Source organism: Hydra viridissima, unplaced genomic scaffold (assembly GCF_058129835.1).
Source record: "Hydra viridissima isolate aposymbiotic clone 2 unplaced genomic scaffold, HvirCarnegie_v1 scaffold_6, whole genome shotgun sequence".
Taxonomy (NCBI): Eukaryota; Metazoa; Cnidaria; class Hydrozoa; order Anthoathecata; family Hydridae; genus Hydra; species Hydra viridissima.
Window position 1 is genome coordinate 1,409,685 of NW_028324305.1, and position 19,863 is coordinate 1,429,547.

A 19,863-nucleotide genomic window follows, 5' to 3' on the forward strand; every position below is an offset into this window, starting at 1 on the left:
TTTATAATAAAATACTTATGTTATTTCCTTTTTTATTTAACATGAAAATATAAGTTGGAGACTAAAAATGCCTGTAACCCCTAAAAAAGATAAACTGATATATCAGACTTAAATAGAGACTTAAAACTGATATATCAGTTTTAAATATCAAAAACTATCGGTTTTATATCTTTTTAATCAAAAATCGAATTAGTCCGGATAAACCAACTAAAAAACCGGAATAAAACCGGTTTTAAAAAAGACCGGACTTTTTTTATAAATATATATATAAAAACAAACAATTTCTCATAATTGATGCTTTGTTCAAAAAATTACTTCAAAATGTTAAACAGTTCTCTAGTTATAAGGCTATTTCCTTTTTTTCTATCAGCGCGACGCACAGTGGAAAATAAAGGTGTGTTTCGGACCAAAAATCGATAACTTTTTTGTTACTAAAAATAGAGATTTGAAATTTTGCACAAATGTAAAGTAGTATATGACGCTTCTTGTGAAATACTCTTTATAAGAATTTTTTGTAATACAATATTAAAAATAAATAAATAAAAATCAAAAACTTCAAAATTGGCAGTTAGTTAGTTTACACTTTAACACAATGCTTTACAAATATATGAAAATACCTTAAAATTATTAAAAACTACGAAAAATACATAAAGTGCTTACCTACTAATTATAGAAATATTTAAGACAGTTTCTTAATAACAATTTTTAAATAGTTGTTTTTATGAAATAATGTATAGGTATATTAAGGTGGTACCAGGGTAAAGGTAACTTTTTAACAAGAAATTGAAAACTATTAATAGACTTTAGCTCTTTTCTATTAATGAACAAAAAAAATATATAAAACAGTAGCCAAATAAAAAAATTTTAGTGATAACGTCATTAATTATGCGCATAATTAGTGTTATTTTACCCCCAAACCTTCTTATTCTTTCATCTAATATAACTAACTCAAAAAGAGTCAAAACTGCTTGAAAATTTGAACATGAATTCTTTAATGTATTTAGAATGTTGTCTATGAAACAGAATTTTTTAAAACATTTATAATTTTACCAGGTTGACATTCGAACTTTAAGATATAAAATTAAGGGAAGTTTGGGACAAAAGCATGATAAAAATGAGTTTTAAATAAAAAATAACAAAAATTTGCTTCATAGACAACATTCGTAATATGTTCATCTTTAAATCTGCAAAATTTCAGCCCATTATCTATTTTCTATGAAAAGTTATTTTTTCTGAAAAATTGAGATTTAGCGAGATAAAAAGCGTTTCTAAGGTCGTTGTTATGAAGCAAGAACCAAACTGCTCTTTAAAAAAAGGCCAAATTTGATTAAAATTAAGAAGATTTTTGACTTTTTGCAAAACGCATATTGAAATAGGTAGATTTAAGAATTCAAAACATTAATTTTGGTATTTTTCAAAATTTTATCAAAAATAGCCGTTTTTTACCCTGGTACCACCTTAAAGGTACTATATCATAACTACATAGGGACTTTCAGTTCCTGAAATCAGTTCGTTGACTTTCAAAAGCTGCGAATATCTTCATCAAGTTCTTGCACATTTCACGCAAAAAGTTTATTTGGCTCTTTACTTCATCTACAATGGCTTTAGTTTTCTTGGAAGTCTCTTTGCAAAATTCAATGCATATAGGTCGACAAAAACGAACATATGAAGGTGCCGGATTTTGCCAAACAACTGCGCCAGTTACTTTATCAATTAGTTTGATAGGCACCAAAGAACTAGTAAACAAATTTGCATAAGAAATAAGTTCAGATTCCTCTGGAAGTTTCTGCTTGTATTGGCTTTGGCCAGAGGAACCATCACAGCCCCATTTACTATATGAAAGTAAATGCTTGAATTCAATACTGTACAGAGAATCTATGGTCAAAATTCTAGCTACAGTGTGATCCAATAAATCTTGCAGTTCCAGAATTTTCGCATGTGTGTTCGTAATTTCTATTGCAGAAGATGGTGGATAGCAGGTCTGTTTAATTTCTTGAATTTTACAATATGGTGGGAATATGGAACAGTTTCGTTCATTTGTCACCTTCCTCATATACAAATATTGTGCTTTTGTTAAATCTAAATCAATAAACACGCTGAGTGCTTCTTCATCAGTTAGCATATTTTTCTGGCTTGCGTTTTCCATAAAACTCGATGTTAATTTTTTTTTGTCTTTATCAGCAATCCTTAATGATTCCACAAGTTTTGCTTCTGCTTCTTCTCCTATTGAATGCAACGCCTGAAGATATGTATTAAAGATATGCTCCATCGTTTATTAAAAGACGGAATAATGTGCCTTTAAATACCACTAATGATGAAACACAAGTTGTCCTCAGAAAGTTGATAATTTTCTTTTAAAATTGTTGACAGTGCCTCAACTGTCATTCCTCCATCAATATAGGAAAGCAATAATTTACATTTCAAGCACTTAAAAGTTGTCATTTTAACAAGTCACAAAAGTAACTTAAGTAATATTCAATAGTCAAACGAGTCGGTTTAATTTCCACTGTGAGTTTCTTATACTGATATAAATGTTTCAACTCTTTATATATTGGCAGTGTACATTCACCACAAAATGAGTGCAAAAATAAAAGAATGCCATGGTATCAATAAAAAATTGATAATAAATTAAAAAACATATACCAAGCTATTGTTATAAATGAACAAAATTTGAAACCACGATAAAAAGCGGTTTTCTGTTTTTTTACTTTTATCACTCTTTTCTCGATAATTTCGGAAACCGCACGTTTCTGCAACTCATTCTTACACATGTTTTTAATAAACACCTAGGCTACAATACTACATTAAATGTAAAGCGTGGGGAAGCGTGGGTAACTACCAAAAGTCTCAGTGAACTTGAAGAATATTATTTTTTTTCATTTATTTTATTGTTCAAATAATTACTCCTAAACTGAACCATATAAGTAAAAATGTATAATTTTCTTAAAATCTCCATAACATGAGCTTTTCAAAAATGTATAATACTTTATACTTATTCCTAGAAAGTTTTATAGAAAATTCACTTTTAAAGTGATGAAGCGAACAGGTTTGAAATGAACATCCGCAAAAGTAATAAACAGTAGGGCTTCAAATCTTTTATTTTTACATAAAATTATGTGAAATTCCTGCATTATAGTAATGATTGACTATTAAACTATTAAATAAAATTGAAATATAATGATAGTAGCGACATTAGTAAAAAACATTTATGATATGCTGTTGCTCTACAATTTTCCACTGTGCGACGCATAGTGCGGCGTTAAAAAAGTTTGCCCGTTAAAAAAGTATTCAAAATGGTACCGTCAACCGGAGTAACTTTAGTCGCCGGGGTGACTTTGTTGACCGGGGTCAATTGTTGATTTTTTTTTAAATTCCTAAAACTTAACAAAGATAACATGTTTTAATTTTCTTAGAGATACCAACAATATATATCGACTATTATATCAACAATTTTGGTATATCAACAGTTTTTGTGAATATAGCACAGTTACTACGTAGACTACATTGAGTTTATTTTGGCATTTTTTGACACTTCTGATACATTTATTGAACCATTTGAATTCTTAGCCGGTGAAAATGCCGAGGAAATATAAGCGAAAGCGTGGTTCAAGAGCGTATGCAACTTCATACAGTCAAGAAACGTTGTCCAATGCTATAAAAGAATGTTTAACTGGGAGAATAAGCGTGAGAAAGGCTAGTCGACAGTTCGGAATATACGCTTCCCATTTGCTTCAACCGCTGGACGTTGCTGTTTTCCGTCCGCTAAAGATAGAAACGCGCATCAAAGAATCAATACCAAAAAATGTGGAATATTTCCCTTCGATAAAGAAATGGTCATGAAGCGTTTGCCACAGGTTAACAAAGACATTGGAAGAGGTACCGGTAGTACTGTTAAGGAAGTATTCAATGAAGATATAGGTCTATTAGTGAAACATTGTGGACAGGATGGGAAAACAAATCGCACCAGAGGGAAAAAGATCACACCTGGCAAAGCGATAACACCGCAAGATCTGGTGAATAACACAACTCCTACCACATCAAAGAATAACAATAACACCAAGAATAACAGTAATACCAAGAATAACAAGAAAAGGGCAAGAGTTGAACAAGTGTCATCATCCTCAGATGACGATAATGACCTACTAGAAAATGATTTCTAATGACTTTTGCACAATAACAGGGAGCTAGTTGCAAAATATTTTGTCCATTTAAATGTTCTTTTCATGTTTCTCTAAGTGTTTAAGGACTGATGATTTTTTAAAACTCCAAAAAGTGACCAATGTTACCCCATAGCAGGGGTATTATTGATCAAACATGATAAAAACCTGGGGTAACATTGGTCACTTTTCGGCGTTTAAAAATAAGTATTTGTAATAAAAAAATTAAAAAAATAAATATAGAGGCCTATAGCCAAGACCTATAATGTTATTACCACAAGAGAAAACTGTAAAAAATTAATAAGATTCAGAGATGTTTAAGAAAAACTCCCAAAACTGACCAAAGTTACCCTGGCTAACGATACTCTTTAATTTGTGCAACCCTCAAATCCACAACAGAATATGCTTTGAAATTTTGATTAAGGCATTGGGAGGCATTCTTTTTTTATTTTTGAGAAAAAGCTCTCAAAGAGAGTTGCAATTATTTTTTCCAAATTTTTTTTCCCTGTAATTTTCTAATTCTACAAAGTTATACAATTTTCATGACATTTTTTTTTTCATTTGACCTCCTCATAGTATCAAAGCTTTTAAACTCCTAAATAAATTATATTTCATGAAAAAATAGAACATAGATACTCACTTCTAAAAGAATTATACTATACTAATTATAGTAATATATACAAAATCAAATATTTTTAAATTCTCATATTATAGTTCAGAAATATTAACATTTCACCATGAGCTCCTGTTAAGCTATATCTCTTTGCAGTATATACATTTCCACCTATACTAAAAAGTCTTTCACTCTCCACAGAAGACAAAGGGCAGCTTAAATACTTTAAAGCAAGCTTTGCTAATAGTCGCATTTTGGTTTTCTGTGATTTCCACCACAACAAAAGATTGCTTTCTTTGTCAATAAAGTCTTCATTTGAGTAGTGTTGAATTTTGTTTAATAAAGTTTCATTTGAAATTAAAGTTTGTGGTTGACCGATTTATTTAGAATTAAATCCTACAAGTTCTTCGAAGCAATTGTCAAAACCCATTTCTACTATATCTTTCTATTCATTTAGTACTGTACCATTATTTTCATATTCTGAGTCAATATTTTCAATGTCACAAGCTGCAGACGGATCATTTTCAGTAACTGATGTTTTTTATATTTTCATGGGTTTTAATAAGTTGAATGGTTATGTTCTCAGTACTTGTTTTAGCAGCTGAAAAGGTGTTTTCATTTTTGAATATTTATAATTTGAATCTGGGATCAAGAAATATTGACAAGATGATGTTATAGTTATTAGTATATTGTTTGAAACTATTCTCCATTGAATTAGTTGTCATCAATTAAAGCTTTATTAATGAAATGTTTCAAAAACTGTATCTGTGGTATAATATCTGAGACAATAGAATTTCTTTCACTCAAGCGAACTCTTGTTTTGTGGAAATCTTTTAGCAAAACACAAAACTGTCCAATAATCATCCATTTGTTTGCATTTAATAAAGGAAGCTTACCATTTTCAAGTGCATACATGGTTAGAGGTTTCCTTTGTTTATAAATTAGTTCTAACATATGACAGGTACTATTCCACCTTGTTAGAACATTTTGAATAAGTTTGTGCTTAGGAACATTATTTGCTTCTTGAAGAGCTTTAAGTTTAGGGCAGGCTTGGGAAGAATGGCTGAAATGCCCAACAATTGAATAGCAGTTTGCAATGACATTCTTGACAACTGTTTGTTCAAAATTACACTCATTAATTACTAGTTACAGTGTGTGTAAAAACAAGGCGTACTATCATATGGGCTATCTTTAATAGCCTTAACAGTATTTGCACCAGTATCTCCAGCTATTAAATGAATTTTTGAAGGTGATATTTTAAATACAGGATAATATCTTCAATCAACTCAGCAATATTTGCTGCTGTATGCCTCTCAGGAAATAGAGCTATTCTAAGTACAAGTTTTCTGATTAAATGTATTGTCTAAACAATGACCTGTCAGGCTCATGAAGCTTTCATTTGAACTACTGGTCCATATATCAGTAGTAAAGCTTATAAATTCAGCAACTGAGTAAACATGGACAGCCATTTTTAATATAAAGTGTACACTAATTTTTATTATTTTACATACCCTAATGAAACAATGCAACTTTTTTAACGTCTAATTTCATTCCCTAACGAACGCTTCTTTGACCATACTGCGCAAGCGTCACGCATGCGCAGAACTATTTATTAACTTTTTTAACGACTAACTTTTTTAACGCAACAACGGCGCGAGTTAAAAATATTGAAAATAAAGATACGACCAGGAATTGCGCTTTCATTCTTTTAACAAAAGTTAAAATAATAATAATAATAATAGTAATAATAATAATAATAATATAAATAATAATAATGATAATAACAATAATGATAATAACAATAATAATAATAATAATAATAATAATAATAATAATAATAATAATAATAATAATAATAATAATAATAATAATAATAATAATAATAATAATAATAATGATAATAATAATAATAATGATAATAATAATAATAATAATAATAATAATAATAATAATAATAATAATAATAATAATAATAACAATAATAATAATAATAACAATAATAATAATAATAATAATAATAATAATAATAATAATAATAATAATAATAATAATAATAACAATAATAATAACAATAATAATAATAATAATAATAATAATAGTAATAATAATAATAATAATAATAATAATAATAATAATAATAATAATAGTAATAATTATAGTAATAATAATAACAATAATAATAATAAAAGTATGCAATAAAAATTACCTCTGCTTGAAAATGCAGTGTATCGACTGTAGTTGTCCCATCTAGATAATTTTTTAAAACCACGCCTTTTTCCATTGAATCTGTTTGAAAATATTGTTAGAAGCCTTGTTTTAATTTCTAAGATAAAAGTTGGTGTTTAATCTTTTTGTTGTTCACATGAAATTTTATTTAAGCATGCTAAGGGTGAACATGTAAACATAGTAAATTTGGGTTCCACTTTAACGCCGTAAATTAGGAAAAAATAATAATAAAAAAAAGAAATTTTACACCGTAAATGTTCCCGTAACATTGGTAAAACGGGAAAAAATGCTGAAAGAATATGTTAAAGAATAGCAATGTCATATGTTCCCATGTAACGGATTTAAAATCGTATTAATAATCCAGATGCGTCACTTTAAAACATGGACGACAGACCAATTCCGAGTAGAGGAGATTGGACTAGTAAGGGGCTAAGTTGACAAACTAGGTTTAATTTTAGAGTTTTCCACCAAAATTTCCAGAATTCACACGGAACCTTCCTACTTAACTAATTCATCTTCCTGTGTAGTCTTAGGACAATTAGCGCATGCGCGTAGAAGTTATAGTGGTTTTTGTGTTCTTTTACAGATTTTAAAACTTTTGTAACTGCTATTACTTTTTCAATTAAAAAAAAAAACAAAAACAAAAACAAAAAAAAACAACATTAACAACAAGTAAACCAGAATAGATGTAAGTATTCTTTGATTCATTCTACCTGTCACATATTGTGTTATTTAATATTTTCGGTTTCCGCTATTAATAAAAACGTTCATTAATGTAAGCTTTTCCTATTGGTACGGAAAGAAAGTTCTTTCGCACTCATGAAACAGATTAGTTCATTACAATACCCTAAATAAACACAATCAATCTACAATATAGTCGCCATATTATCAGCAACAATTTTCATTTATTAGGCATGGAATGAATCTCATCCTTATAGAAGCTACCTGGCTACTCCTAGAAGAATTTGCGAATGTCAGCTTCGAGTTGGAGAACATTATAGAAGTTCTTTTGTAACTTGAAATAGCAGGGCACGGAAAAGATGATAGTCGCTTTAAGCGATGTCTAGAGAATATACAAAATAATGACATGTCGATTTTGCCGTGTTTGGCTCTGCATTGTGCAAAAAACAAATGTTTTGGTCCTGTAACCGCGTTTGAGTGACTTTGTGCCTGAGTCTTTCCAGTTGTTGACAGTAATAGTCAGTTATTATGTTGGTGCTGGGAGGAAGAAGCTCAAAATGCACGATGCCATGTATATCCCACCACACTGACAATATGACTTTGTTTTGGTGAGGATCTGCTTTGGACTCTGGTTCTGCCCTCTCTTCAGCGTCAACCCACTGACGCTTTCGTGAGTGGTTTACCTAAAGTACTCCCTTTTCATTTTCAGTGATTAAGTGATATAACCAGTCAAAGCATTGCTTTTTGGAGAGCAACAATGCGCAGATCTCCAAGCACATGTCCTTGTCATGTTATGTCATACTGTGGGGAACCCAAATCTCCAAATTTAGAACCTTTTCTAACAAATGAAGACAACCCAGCACTGAAATGTGAGAACATCGGAGCGTGGAGGCTATACAGCGGCAACTGAGTCTTGGATCTTTCTCCACCAACTTGCCCTCCGTATCAGAATTAACTTTAGTTGGACTGACAAACCTTAAACTATCTTCGAGTTGAAAATCTTTGAAACAAAAACGTTGAAACCAAGTTTGACAAATGCGTTTTGTAATACTGTCTTGGCTCAGACCTTGACGCATGTTATGTTTGGCCTCACCGGCCAAAAGACCAAGTTGGAAACTCATGTAAGATGCAGTGTCGAATATGGGATTTCTGATCTGACATTTTATGTAAAGAACCTGTACTCGCTTATATAGTTGTTTAAAAATTTCTAGAAAATAATGTACCATTGATGTATTAAACTAAAATGCTAAAACATTCTAGAAAATTATAGAACTTTCCGTGTTTTAATGCGATCCATTTGTAACGACGCAAGTGAAAAAAGATTCTTTCCAACCCAATTTAATTGGAAATATATATACAAAAAAAAACGTCTTTTCCGAATGCAATAAGCGTAAAAAAGATAATAAGCAAGTTTATCAGATAGGCTTCCATTAAAAAGTTCTCGAGAAGAATAAGTTATATAATAAACTTAACACATTGCCTCAAATAAATTTTTTGGTTTGTTTTAAATGGCAGATTCTAAAAACAAGTGGTTCCTAGTTTGGTTTAGTAAGAACACACTACGGATATTGTAATAGCAGTCTGAATAAAAAAAGAATAACAAAAGCTGATACAGTTTGTCTCAAATGCATAATAGGAGCATTAGAGCTAGATCGCTGGGTTACCCTCAGACATGCTAAGTTCGTTCCAAATCACATTCTGCATATCTTCGGCCCATATGAACCATTATTCGGCCATTATGAAGTTACATAAATGAATGATTTTAAATAAAGATGAAAACTAGTAGGTTTATTCTTTAAAAGTTCACTATACATTTTCTTTCTTTAGTTCAGTTTGGGAACTTTACCAACAAATTTGTTTAAATTTTTTGTTTACTTTTCATTTTTTAAACATTTCTCGAACATCTTTCTCAAACCACCTTTTGTTTTTTAGGTGCCTACTTCCTGTTTTTTGTCCTTCAAGCATGCTCCTATAAACAAGATGCCATTGAAGAGCTACAAGAGCACTTTAAGTCCGTTGTTCCGCAAGTTGAACGCAAAGGTACAATGCAGTTCTTCAGATAAAAAAATACCCATTTATTATATGCTGATTTGCAACATTTTAATAACAAAATAATTCCCTAAAATGCCTAATGCACCGGTTTTTTTTTCTTAAACTGATTTCGTTTTGTTTCACAATAGTTGGAAAAAAACTGTCAATCATAAAGGAGATGTATGGATGCATTTACACTGTGAAGCTTGAGGAAGTTTGGAAGAATATATCAGTAAAGTTTCTACAAAAAATACTGTTTCCTGATATCAATTTATCACGCGTTTCAGGTAGAGCGAAGCCTTCATTCTTAAAGTAGTCTATAGAATTACTTTTCCATAAAGCCTCGATTTGAAGTTACAATAATGCAATCTATATTTTCTAGGACGCTTTTTAAACACTGACAGATTGAAGGTGGCTGCGTACAGTTTAAATGTATGTGATGGAGGAAATCCGACATATGGACTGTCTGTTAACACTTATTCGTACAATTTAGCCAATACTCGCTTTGTTGTAAACGATCTTTCCATGCTTCTCACCTTTCCTGCGTTTAGTAGTCGGCTAGCAGGAATGAAGAGCATCGCTATATCCAAAGGAAATGCATTTTATAACTTCGACGGCGAGGCAATTAACGTGCATATAAGTTCGGAATATGACAGAAACCACGTGACTTGCAGATGTTCATTTAAAAACATTTCATTTGTTAAAGTTCTTCAAATATTTCAAAGAGAACCCATCAATGATATTTTTTTAGGAGAGGTTCAAAATAGTCAAGGGTTGGAGTTGAAGCTGTTGGAGTTTATAAATGCTGATTTGGAGGGGTATATTTTACCCGGGGAAAGTTTTGAGTTTCAAATTACTGGAGGTGCACGTGGTGTGGAAGTTTTCTCTCGTGCCTCCAAAACATTTGTTATCGTTCAGAAATCCAAAGAAGAAGTGGAAAATGTAAAGTTTTTGTTATTTTCACTTCTAGAGAACTACGATCTCTCACAGTTCATCAATCATTATGTTAGCATACCTTTTTTTCAAATCGTAGATGGAACTGTTGCTCTTATGGTGTCAGACGGACGCTTTTCGAACTTTCTGAATGAAGCTATTCAAATTGTAATGAATAGTTTTTTAGCTGGAGCAGACTTACGAACAATTTCAAGAGAAGGCATCTTTTACTTTTACAGAATTAAAAACATGCCAACAAGTGAGAACGAAGACTTTAAAGAAGTAGAAGGTAGTTTTATCTCTCTGTAGAAAAAAGTTTGTGATGTATTTTTATTAAGCTTTTTATTGGAGCGACTTTTTAATTGAGCCTTTTTCAATAGGAGTTTTTGCTTCTAATACTACCAACTTTCCAGTAATTTATAGTGGTTATCCCGAGGCCGATTCTTGGGAGAAAGGTAATAGCGGTTCGAAATCTTCGGTTCACCCTCCTGATAAAAGGAAAAATTTCTTTTCAGGTGACAAATTATAAGTTTACTACTCTAATCATTTTATCCCAAAACAACGAAAAACTTTTGAATGCAAAAAAGTCTTTTTGTTTGCCTGTTTTTCATTTTAGGCATCAAAGAGTTACAAAGTGGTAAAAATCTTCCGGTATCTTCATATACCAAATACATAATAATTAAAATGACCATTGATGGTGAGCGCGTGGTCTTAAAACCTATGATGAACCTTACGAAAGAATTTAAACCAATGATGAAGTATATTTTTGGTGCGTTTTTAGTTTTATATATTTTTTTGATTAAAGCGGCTTAGATTTGCAGAAATATTTATTCAAACTATTTATATCTATTTTACATGATTATCGTAGGTGAAGAATACTCTCAAGATGTCGAAGCTGTACCACTGGACGAGAAAAAAGAAGTTTTTTTACAAAGAGTTCAAGTGCAGCCTTTTGGGGTAAAAAAAGATTCGACAATCGTTAAAGTCAGTTTAGAAACATCAATCGATGTGCTTATAAATATGATCGAAGTCAACCCAATTGGTAACTTTCATTAGGCAACAACTACAACTGTTTTAAAACATTTTTTAGAATACCTCCATAGCTATTTCAAAGGGGTCATAACTTCATTTGTCTCTGTAAAACTTGCTTTAAACATATACCGTTCCCTCATTTTCTCCATACTTTTTGTTTGCTTTTCTCCGTAGTCTTCGACGTCTCGAGAACATTTGGAGTAAAAGAGGCTTGGCTCATTGACATTAGCGAAATGGAAGAGCAAGCATCAAAGAAACTAAAAATCGTCAACTCAGAGAAAGACAAAAAGCACTTTATCACAGGGGAAATGGACATCTATTCTCAAACAGATGCAACAAAATATCTTTCACAAACAACCTTCTTTAATGGTACATTGTCTCGATTTGAAGAGCTCGTTGATTTTCCATACAAAAGTGCAACTTTTAAGATGGAACTTCAGAAAGAGGCAGCGAAATGTTTATCGTAAGTGATTGAAGAAATCTTTTGGTTCATTTTTATACCATTTTGACTATTCGTTTAACTAATTTACTATACTATTAGTTAGAGCTTAGTATTTTTAAACTTTTTTAAAATATTCAGCTGCAAAGTGGGAAGTTTTTTTTAAATGTGTTGGTGAAAAAAACGAAAATTATTCACCTTTATACAGTTTTAAGATGAAAAACAATCTTACCTTTGTTCATTTAAAATTTGAAAGAGATTTCTTGAACTTTCAGAATTTCAGCGAGAACAATAATTTTCTCGCAAAAAGATGTCCCCCTGGAAACCGTAATATGGAAGCAAGAATCAATTCAACTTGCGACAGTTTTTCGCTTAACAAACGTTGGTTTGGATGAAGTTTTAAATAAACTATATCAAACTCGAATGCTGAAATTCAGCTGGCTTACACTAAAAAACATGGGTATTAATTTCTATGGTTTAAATGCTAAAAAAGAATTTATTTACAGCAAAATTTAACTTGATCAATATTTTTTATAGAAATCGCTTTGAAATCAAAAGTTGGGAACCTCACGGGCATCTTTTCAAGTGTCTTTGGGGATTTTATTTCACCGAAGAATAAAAGTATAAAGAAATCCATTTCTAAAATTTTATAAAGAGTTTTGTTCTTGTTTCTATTGTCATTTCACTGTTTACCTTTTTGTTTTAACTTGTGTTGCTGGATTTTATTTATTTTTACTTCTGTTTAACATAATTTTGATTGAACAAATTTATATCATTTTTAAATCCAAAAAAATTTCTTGAATGAATTTTTATTTATTTCGTATCTTTTTAATACCATTTTTTTTTTTTTTTTTTTTTGGTAATTTTTAAGTAGGCTTTTTTATAAATATTTTTAAAACATTAGTTAAAAAAAAAAAACAATAATAATAAAAAAAAAAAACTAATTGAAAAGAGTTTGGATGTTTAGGCGTAGTTGTAATTCGTGGGGAATTATCGGTGAATTTAAAAACAGCCTGTCTCGAAGAACCAATCTGCAACTTCATCAAAAACCATATTACTCACAACTTGGACATCGAGATAAAAGGAAATGCTTTAAGGAATTCCTACGCGCTCAGAGCTACTTTCAAAAATGTTACAAAGTCGTTCGGTGACGTTTGGGGTTTAACTTCCTTAGAATTAAAGATTGCCGGAAGCAACGAAAAGGATTCAAAAGTACAACTTAGCGGGAAAATCGTGCATAAAGAAACAAAGCATGTCGGAAACTGTAAGCGTTTTGCAAGAAGAATAAGAAAAAAGTTAAAATGGTTAAAAAGTATAATTAAAACTGTTATGTTAATTTTTTTATAAATAAGAAGATTATGTTTTATTCTCTTCCATAGTTTTTGTTGGAGAAGATGAAATGTCTGGAAAAGCAGAACTAAAAATAACTTTTGACCAGCCCTGGAAAAACTTTCTAGGATACTCTGTGTTAACTTTAAAATCAATGAGAGCGAGAACTGATATCAGTAGAGATGAAGTAATCAAAACTTTAGGTATTTATTCCCTTTATAAAAAATCGAGAAACACGAACTTCTTCATCAGTCTCCTTTATAATGTTATTTACATTTTTACGTTCCCTAATTTTTCAATGAAACTACGAGCACACGATTATTGATAGTTACTTTTTGATTTGAAAGAATTCTTCAGCGTGACTTGACTGTAACCCTTTTTATTCTTACACGTGTTTTTAGATTTTAATGCGAAGATAGAAATCGGAAATACAAACAAACCAATTTTCATAAATAAAGCTGTTGTTACACTTAGTATTAACTCCAAAAGTTCTGAAAACGACGACGTGGTATATGCATTTCTCCGTGGGTTGACCATGGACGAACTTTCAAATGCTTTTAAAAATTTTAAAGTAAACCGGTTGTTAGAAAACACTGTTTTTAGTGACGAACTGGTGTTAGGTTTTACTCAAAACAAAAATGGTGAGTAACATAGTACTGATTTTTTAATAATTAGTTATTGGTTCCATATTATGCTAATTTTTTCAAAATTTTTTGGTCTTGGTTTTAAACAAAAAATTTTTACTGCCACTTTTATGATTGGGTGTGAACATTTTGCTTCTCTTTTGTAATTGCAAAGCAGCTAACACGTTATATTTCATTTTTTTCAAGGTAAAACTGTGAAAGAGCTCGGTAATTACAGGTTTTATCCATCATGCTCTGGTGTTTGGAGCATGAGTACATTTTTCGGTAATCTCACATCATGTGTAGACTTCACTGATGGCTTAAAAATAACCTTTCAGCCGAAGCGCTTATCTTACTTTAACGATAAACTTGTGTTTCTAAAAAGTGAAACTAATGACGTAGATGGTCCTGAATTCGTTTTTGAAATGACGTCAACTTCAGAGAAAGATAAGAGAGATTCGTTTTTACATGGTTTCATTAAAACGATTGGTTACCAAGGATACATACGCAAAAGCTTAAGTTCTGAAGATTTAACTTTCAATTTCACAGGATATGTTTTTAACGAAGTGAAAATGAATGTTAGCCTGTCGAATTTATTTGGAAAAGACAACGTGAAGGTAAAAAGATACTTTAAGGTGGCTTCACAGGAAATGTTTTTTTTTTAGTAAAATAACTTAAATCTGTTCTAAAATCAGTTTTATAAATTCAATTTAATGAAAATAACAATAAAATATAAATGCTTATTGAAAAAAAAAAAAAAAAGAGGACTTTATTTATAAAAAACGCATAAAAAAGCATATATTTATTTATTTTTCAAAACACGATTAAACCAGAATGGCTAATTAAAACAACTCGCAACTTTGCAATATTATTATCTGATATATGAGGTAGAGGATGAACTAAGATCAATATATAAAAACAAAAACATTTCTTTTAAGTCCCTAAAAACTGAAAATTGACTAATTTTTAGGGGGTAGGGTTCAAAAAAAGACTTAGCAATCAATAAATATTCATTCAATTATCAAGATTCTAGTTCATTCTCTACATATATATGTATTGGACAATTAGGGAAAATTTGAAGGTCTAAGCATTTTTTAATGTTGAGATATCGTGTTTTGAGTTTATAAATTATGTTAAAATGCTTTTTTCCGTTGCTATAGGCGTTGCTAAGGAAGCTACTTTATATCATACCTGCAAAATGCAAAATTGTTGCTTAAAAAATTAAAATTATTAAAAAACAATTGTACCATCATTTTCAGCATTGTTAAAAGTCTCAAAAATCATGTTTTTCAATTTTTTTTTTTTTTTTGATTTTACACCTTTTATTTCCTGTGAAGCTACCTTAAGCCGTCGTTTTTGTTCGAAAATACTTTATCAATGTTTTAGAAATGTTTTCTTTTCAATAATAAACGGAATCAGAGAATAAACAACAGTAATTTAGGCTTTCTAATTAACATTCTTAACTGAATATCTAAAATTGGTATTTTTTAAAAAATACTCTTTGCAATAAAATATTACAAAGTCTCTCGTAAATGAGGGACTTTGAAACATCAACAAATGATTCCTTTCAGTTGTCGTCATTGAAAACTTTTATAAAACTTTGGTTTGCAACTTTCACTACATTTAAGTTTTTATTAGATTACAGCAAGTCTCGATGTACCAGCAGCAATGCCTGAAATCACTGAGAATATAAGGCAATTAATCAGAGATGCTCATGAGAAAATACAGACTAAAATACTAGACAAATTCAATGAGCTACTTTCAGGAATGAAAGAAATCGAGCAAGAACTAAAATTGAAGCGAGATTATCTCCTAAATCGTAATAGTGAAAGGAGAAACAATATTTTCAAGAGACGTCTGCTTATAGAGGAAGCAAATGAAGCAATAAAATCTGATTGCGTAGATATATGCGGAAATAGTGAGTTTTATTAGAATGTATTGCTAATTGAAATGTTGTGAAATTTATTTGATTAACAAGTTTTTTATTTTTAAATTTTTTATTTATATATTTTTATTTATATATTAGCTATTTCATTTTTTTTTTTTTTTTTTTTTTACAGAATGCGTCGAATCATTAGACTGGAGCTCCGACTGCACTGTGGTAACTGGACAACCACTAGGATGTCTTAAATGGAAAAAATGCAATTACCTGGCAGCAGACACTAAATGTATTGCTAGTTGTGAAGCTCTTAAAATACCGACATCAATCAGTGCTCATTATGAACGAGACGAAATAAGGGCAAGTAAAAACTTTTATAACACTCAACGCCATTGTTTCCGTCTACTTGGATGATTCCATAATTTTATATCAGTTGTTTTTTTTAGAATTTAGCAGAAGATATCAATACAACGAAGAATCGGATCGACGCAATTGACATCCTCTTAAAGAAACTTATCAAATTAAAGCAACAATCGTCATCAAAGTTTGGGGATTTTCAAAATAGGTTGCTATGGTTATTTTTTCTTTTTTTTATACTTTTAAATTTTTTGTCCTTCACTTTTTATACGTTTTTATTTTTATTTATATTTAATGGATAGAACTTTATTTGTGAAAAATTTGAATGACGCAAAACAAGAGTTATTCGAGTTTACAAACGAAATTCCGACCTCTACTCAACAACTAGCTGATATAAATATCCCAGAATTACGTTTCAATTCGATATCCTACAAGTTTTTGGGTCAAACTTTCGCCATGAACGAGAGGACTTTTTTTATAAACCACAACTTTTTCTGGGAATTCGCAGAAGCTGCTGTTGAAGGTGCAGAAAAGCGATTTAAAACTTTAACGGAGCTGATTGATGGTATTAAAGCTGAAGCTGCGGAACACGAAAGCTTATTTTTTGATTTCAAAAATAGTTACAGGTAAATAAAAAAATTGATAAAACGATTGGCCATACTATAAATAACTCTATTAAACTTAAAACAAATTCTTATTCTTTAAGTAACCAAGAGAAAGAAGATAGAGAAAATTTAGAAGAAAACGGAGAAGACAACGAAGAAAGGAATGAGATCAGCGATGAGAATTTAGAGGATGGTAGAACCGCACTTGGTAGTGAGAAATTTAAATTTCTCTTTAATCCTACATTTAAAATTAAAAATGTAACAATAGTTAAGCGATCAATAAACGAAGATACTGATGATGATGCAATAGATAAACGTTTAACTGAATCCCTAGAAATCAAAATTCATCCTTACGTCACTAAAGGTAACTCTTAAGCTATTTTTGGACATGTTTACTGCAAGCTGTTATATTAGCTACATGCTATTTTCTATATGCTATACAAGCTATGTACAGGGTGACTAACTGCGCAGATTTTTCCGGAACAGTCACGATTTTTTTTTGTCAATCAAAAAGTTGAAAATCAAAGCTGCGTTCAGATTCTTGTTCCATTTGTTATGTGTTTGATTCAGTTTCTTGGATTTCAAAAAATCGGAACACTATTTTCAATATCGGGACGCAGGACAATTTTTCTAAAATCGGAATTGTCTCAGGAAAAACTGTGCAATTGGTCACCCGAGCTGTGTATATATGCTATACAATTTGTATAAAAGCTAAATTGAAAAAAGTCTGTCGAAATCTTTAAATATTATTTTCAAGTATACTAAAACAGCGCAAAAACATTTAAAGATTTGCAGTTCATCTTACACCTAAAAATTCGCATTACATCTCACATCATAAGTAGATTAGGAAAAAAAATTGCGTTAAAAAGTTAAAGTGGCAGTTGAAGGAATAAATAAGTAAAAATCCGCAGAAATCCAACACATAAAAAAATCAAAACTCTTTTTGCGTTATAACGATTGTGTAAAGAATGCGCTTCATGAAAAAGTGTTAAAGAAAAAAGAGTTAAGGAATGGATTTTTTTTTTTAAAAAACAGATTTTCCTTGCATAATTCACAACCAGACTTTTTAATGTATAATCAAAATAGAACGTGTCAGATCTCTCACAACAAAATTAATTTTTAATTTTTATATGAATAACAAAAGATCAAAAATTAATTAATTTTTAAATTAAAAAAAAAAAAAAAAAAAAAAATTAATCTTCGTCATAATTAAAAGAAGGAAACTGATATCTTAAGAGTAACTCCAAGTAACAGAGCACAAATGTAATCCTGTGAGTTAGTACGAAAGTTCAAATATATTAGGTCGGTCTCTAAACGAGTTAGCCCATGAGCACAATCCACCCAATTGAATATTTAAAATCCTAACTTAGGTACCAGTCTTTCTTGCAAGTTTAGTTATGTTTATATTGAAATCTGTTTTTTAATTTTAATTTAATGAGTTAGTTGCGATAGACCCTAAATTAAAATTTTCAATTAAAAAACAGGATCAAAAACAGTAAACGCATTTAAAAGACACGCATCTTGGGTCTTGATAAAAAGTAGAGAGAAGGTCAATATATCATCGCCAGGACCGGTGAGAAAGTTTGGCAAGCATCACAAAGGTAAAGAATGCATATTTTTTCTTATTTTTGTTTTTTTTTATTAAAAATAAACTTAAAAAGTTTTTTTTTTATTAAAAAAAAAAAAAAAAGTGAAACTTTGCTTTCTTAAAGATGTTTGCCTCATCAAACGTAACACAGTTCGCCATTTTAAAGATCTTGTTAAAAGCCTCGAAGACCTCAAGCGCTTTTATATTAAAGGAAAACGTTGCATAGGAGAGACAAAAAGAAGATTACTGGTGGAAAAAAAAGATATTGACAAACAGATTAAGACAGGTATTTTCTTTACTTAAATAAAACAAATTAGTAGTAACAATGTGACAATTTCCTTGAATTACATTCGTAAAGCAGAATATTTTTTTAAATGCAACTTGTACTTAGCAAGAGATGTTGTACCGACAAGCTTGGATAGAGATGATATGATATATTGGCTTCGACAAAGCAGAGACGGTAAAAACATCTTTATTTATTTATCATTTTTATATTTTTATGATGAGTTTTATTGTTTGTGCGTTATTGTAATTACATCAATTTATTATTATAATTTTATGAAAATAATTCTAGGTATTGATCAGCAGCTAAAAACCTTAAACCAACAACTTGCTCACCAAAATAACGTAGGCATTAAATATTGGGCCAGCCAATTAAATTCGTTGACTCAATCTGAAATACCTAAAACTTCGAGCAGCTATTTCCATGAGCTGAAGAAAAAAATAAGCAACCAATTGATGAAAACGAAAAGAAGCAACATTTCAGGGAGAAATTTTCTCAATAGCGTTATTGAGGTATCTGTTGATATGCTATACTTTAAGTTAACTTTAAGTTAATTCAACGTCACTTTATTTTAATCGGATGATAATTCCATTTTCTTTAGGAGTTCATACGTATCGCTGAGAGTGAACCATCCGTGGCCTCTTTAACCAGCAACTTGTCGAAACTAACAAAGAACATTAGTTTATTCAAAAGAAGTTTGCCGGACTCTTGCATTTTGTAAAGAAGAAATGTTTTTTTTTAAGTCATAAAACCTGCACGAAAAGCAGCAGACAAGTGTAAACGTCATCAAAGAACGCAGAACAAAACAGTTTACCGTCATCAGTAGGCCCGAACGTCATCAGTAAGTCCGAACGCCATAAGTAGGCACGAACAAGAACACCCAAGCAAATATACTATAGATGTGTGAATAGAATTAGTAAGACAAGAATTAAAAAAAAAAAAAATCTAGAACGTGTACATTTTTATACACCACGAAAGTATTCTAGAGAGAATGCTCTGGCCGAACAACAAAGAACATCTGCGCAGTGATTAAACTTTTATGTAGCAGTGTGCTACGTAAATATTCAATAGCCTATTTTCACATATT

At 30.5% G+C, this 19,863-nt stretch overlaps 2 protein-coding genes across 14 annotated transcripts in view; one reads left to right on the forward strand and one right to left on the reverse strand.

Annotated features, from left to right (window-relative positions):
• LOC145190661 (nitric oxide synthase, inducible-like) overlaps positions 1–12,551 on the reverse strand; it is a 40,996-nt gene extending 28,445 nt beyond the window's left edge. For 6 of the 11 annotated variants that reach the window (XR_016453156.1, XR_016453158.1, XR_016453157.1 and 3 more), the window contains exons 1-2: positions 12,345–12,496; positions 6,977–7,056 (exon numbers count right to left, since the gene is read on the reverse strand). Coding sequence is in view for 4 of the 11 variants with exons in the window: in XM_090089780.1 (XP_089945906.1) it covers positions 6,977–7,056; positions 12,345–12,354 (90 nt within the window). In the remaining 7 variants the exon portion in view is untranslated. Of the gene's footprint in view, positions 1–6,976; positions 7,094–12,344 lie in introns of all 11 variants that reach the window. The other 5 variants (XR_016453162.1, XR_016453161.1, XR_016453159.1 and 2 more) reach the window with 4 other exon arrangements.
• Positions 9,366–19,722, forward strand: LOC145190678 (uncharacterized). Of its 3 annotated transcripts, XM_090089778.1 has the most exons (25): positions 9,393–9,459; positions 9,610–9,717; positions 9,858–9,995; positions 10,091–10,650; positions 10,742–10,930; positions 11,022–11,156; positions 11,258–11,410; positions 11,510–11,683; positions 11,848–12,136; positions 12,388–12,572; positions 12,650–12,733; positions 13,080–13,376; positions 13,492–13,644; positions 13,843–14,082; positions 14,272–14,681; positions 15,703–15,982; positions 16,125–16,303; positions 16,390–16,508; positions 16,603–16,926; positions 17,007–17,269; positions 18,390–18,506; positions 18,618–18,779; positions 18,885–18,953; positions 19,068–19,288; positions 19,378–19,722. In XM_090089778.1, the coding sequence occupies exons 5-25, from the start codon at positions 10,759–10,761 to the stop codon at positions 19,495–19,497; spliced, it is 4,146 nt and encodes a 1,381-aa protein (XP_089945904.1). In that variant the 5' UTR covers positions 9,393–9,459; positions 9,610–9,717; positions 9,858–9,995; positions 10,091–10,650; positions 10,742–10,758; the 3' UTR covers positions 19,498–19,722. The 3 variants fall into 3 exon arrangements, 2 of the variants coding, with proteins under 2 accessions (XP_089945903.1, XP_089945904.1); XR_016453155.1 differs by having other exon boundaries at positions 9,366–9,459; positions 10,091–10,930; positions 18,889–18,953; XM_090089777.1 differs by having other exon boundaries at positions 9,366–9,459; positions 10,091–10,930.
• The last annotated feature ends 141 nt before the right edge of the window (positions 19,723–19,863 follow it).

Excerpts from the sequence above, each read along its gene's own strand:
- LOC145190678 (XM_090089777.1), top strand. Across the intron at positions 12,137-12,387 it reads GAGGCAGCGAAATGTTTATC|AATTTCAGCGAGAACAATAA; the intron begins GTAAGTGATTGA and ends TTGAACTTTCAG. Across the intron at positions 13,377-13,491 it reads AACAAAGCATGTCGGAAACT|TTTTTGTTGGAGAAGATGAA; the intron begins GTAAGCGTTTTG and ends TCTCTTCCATAG.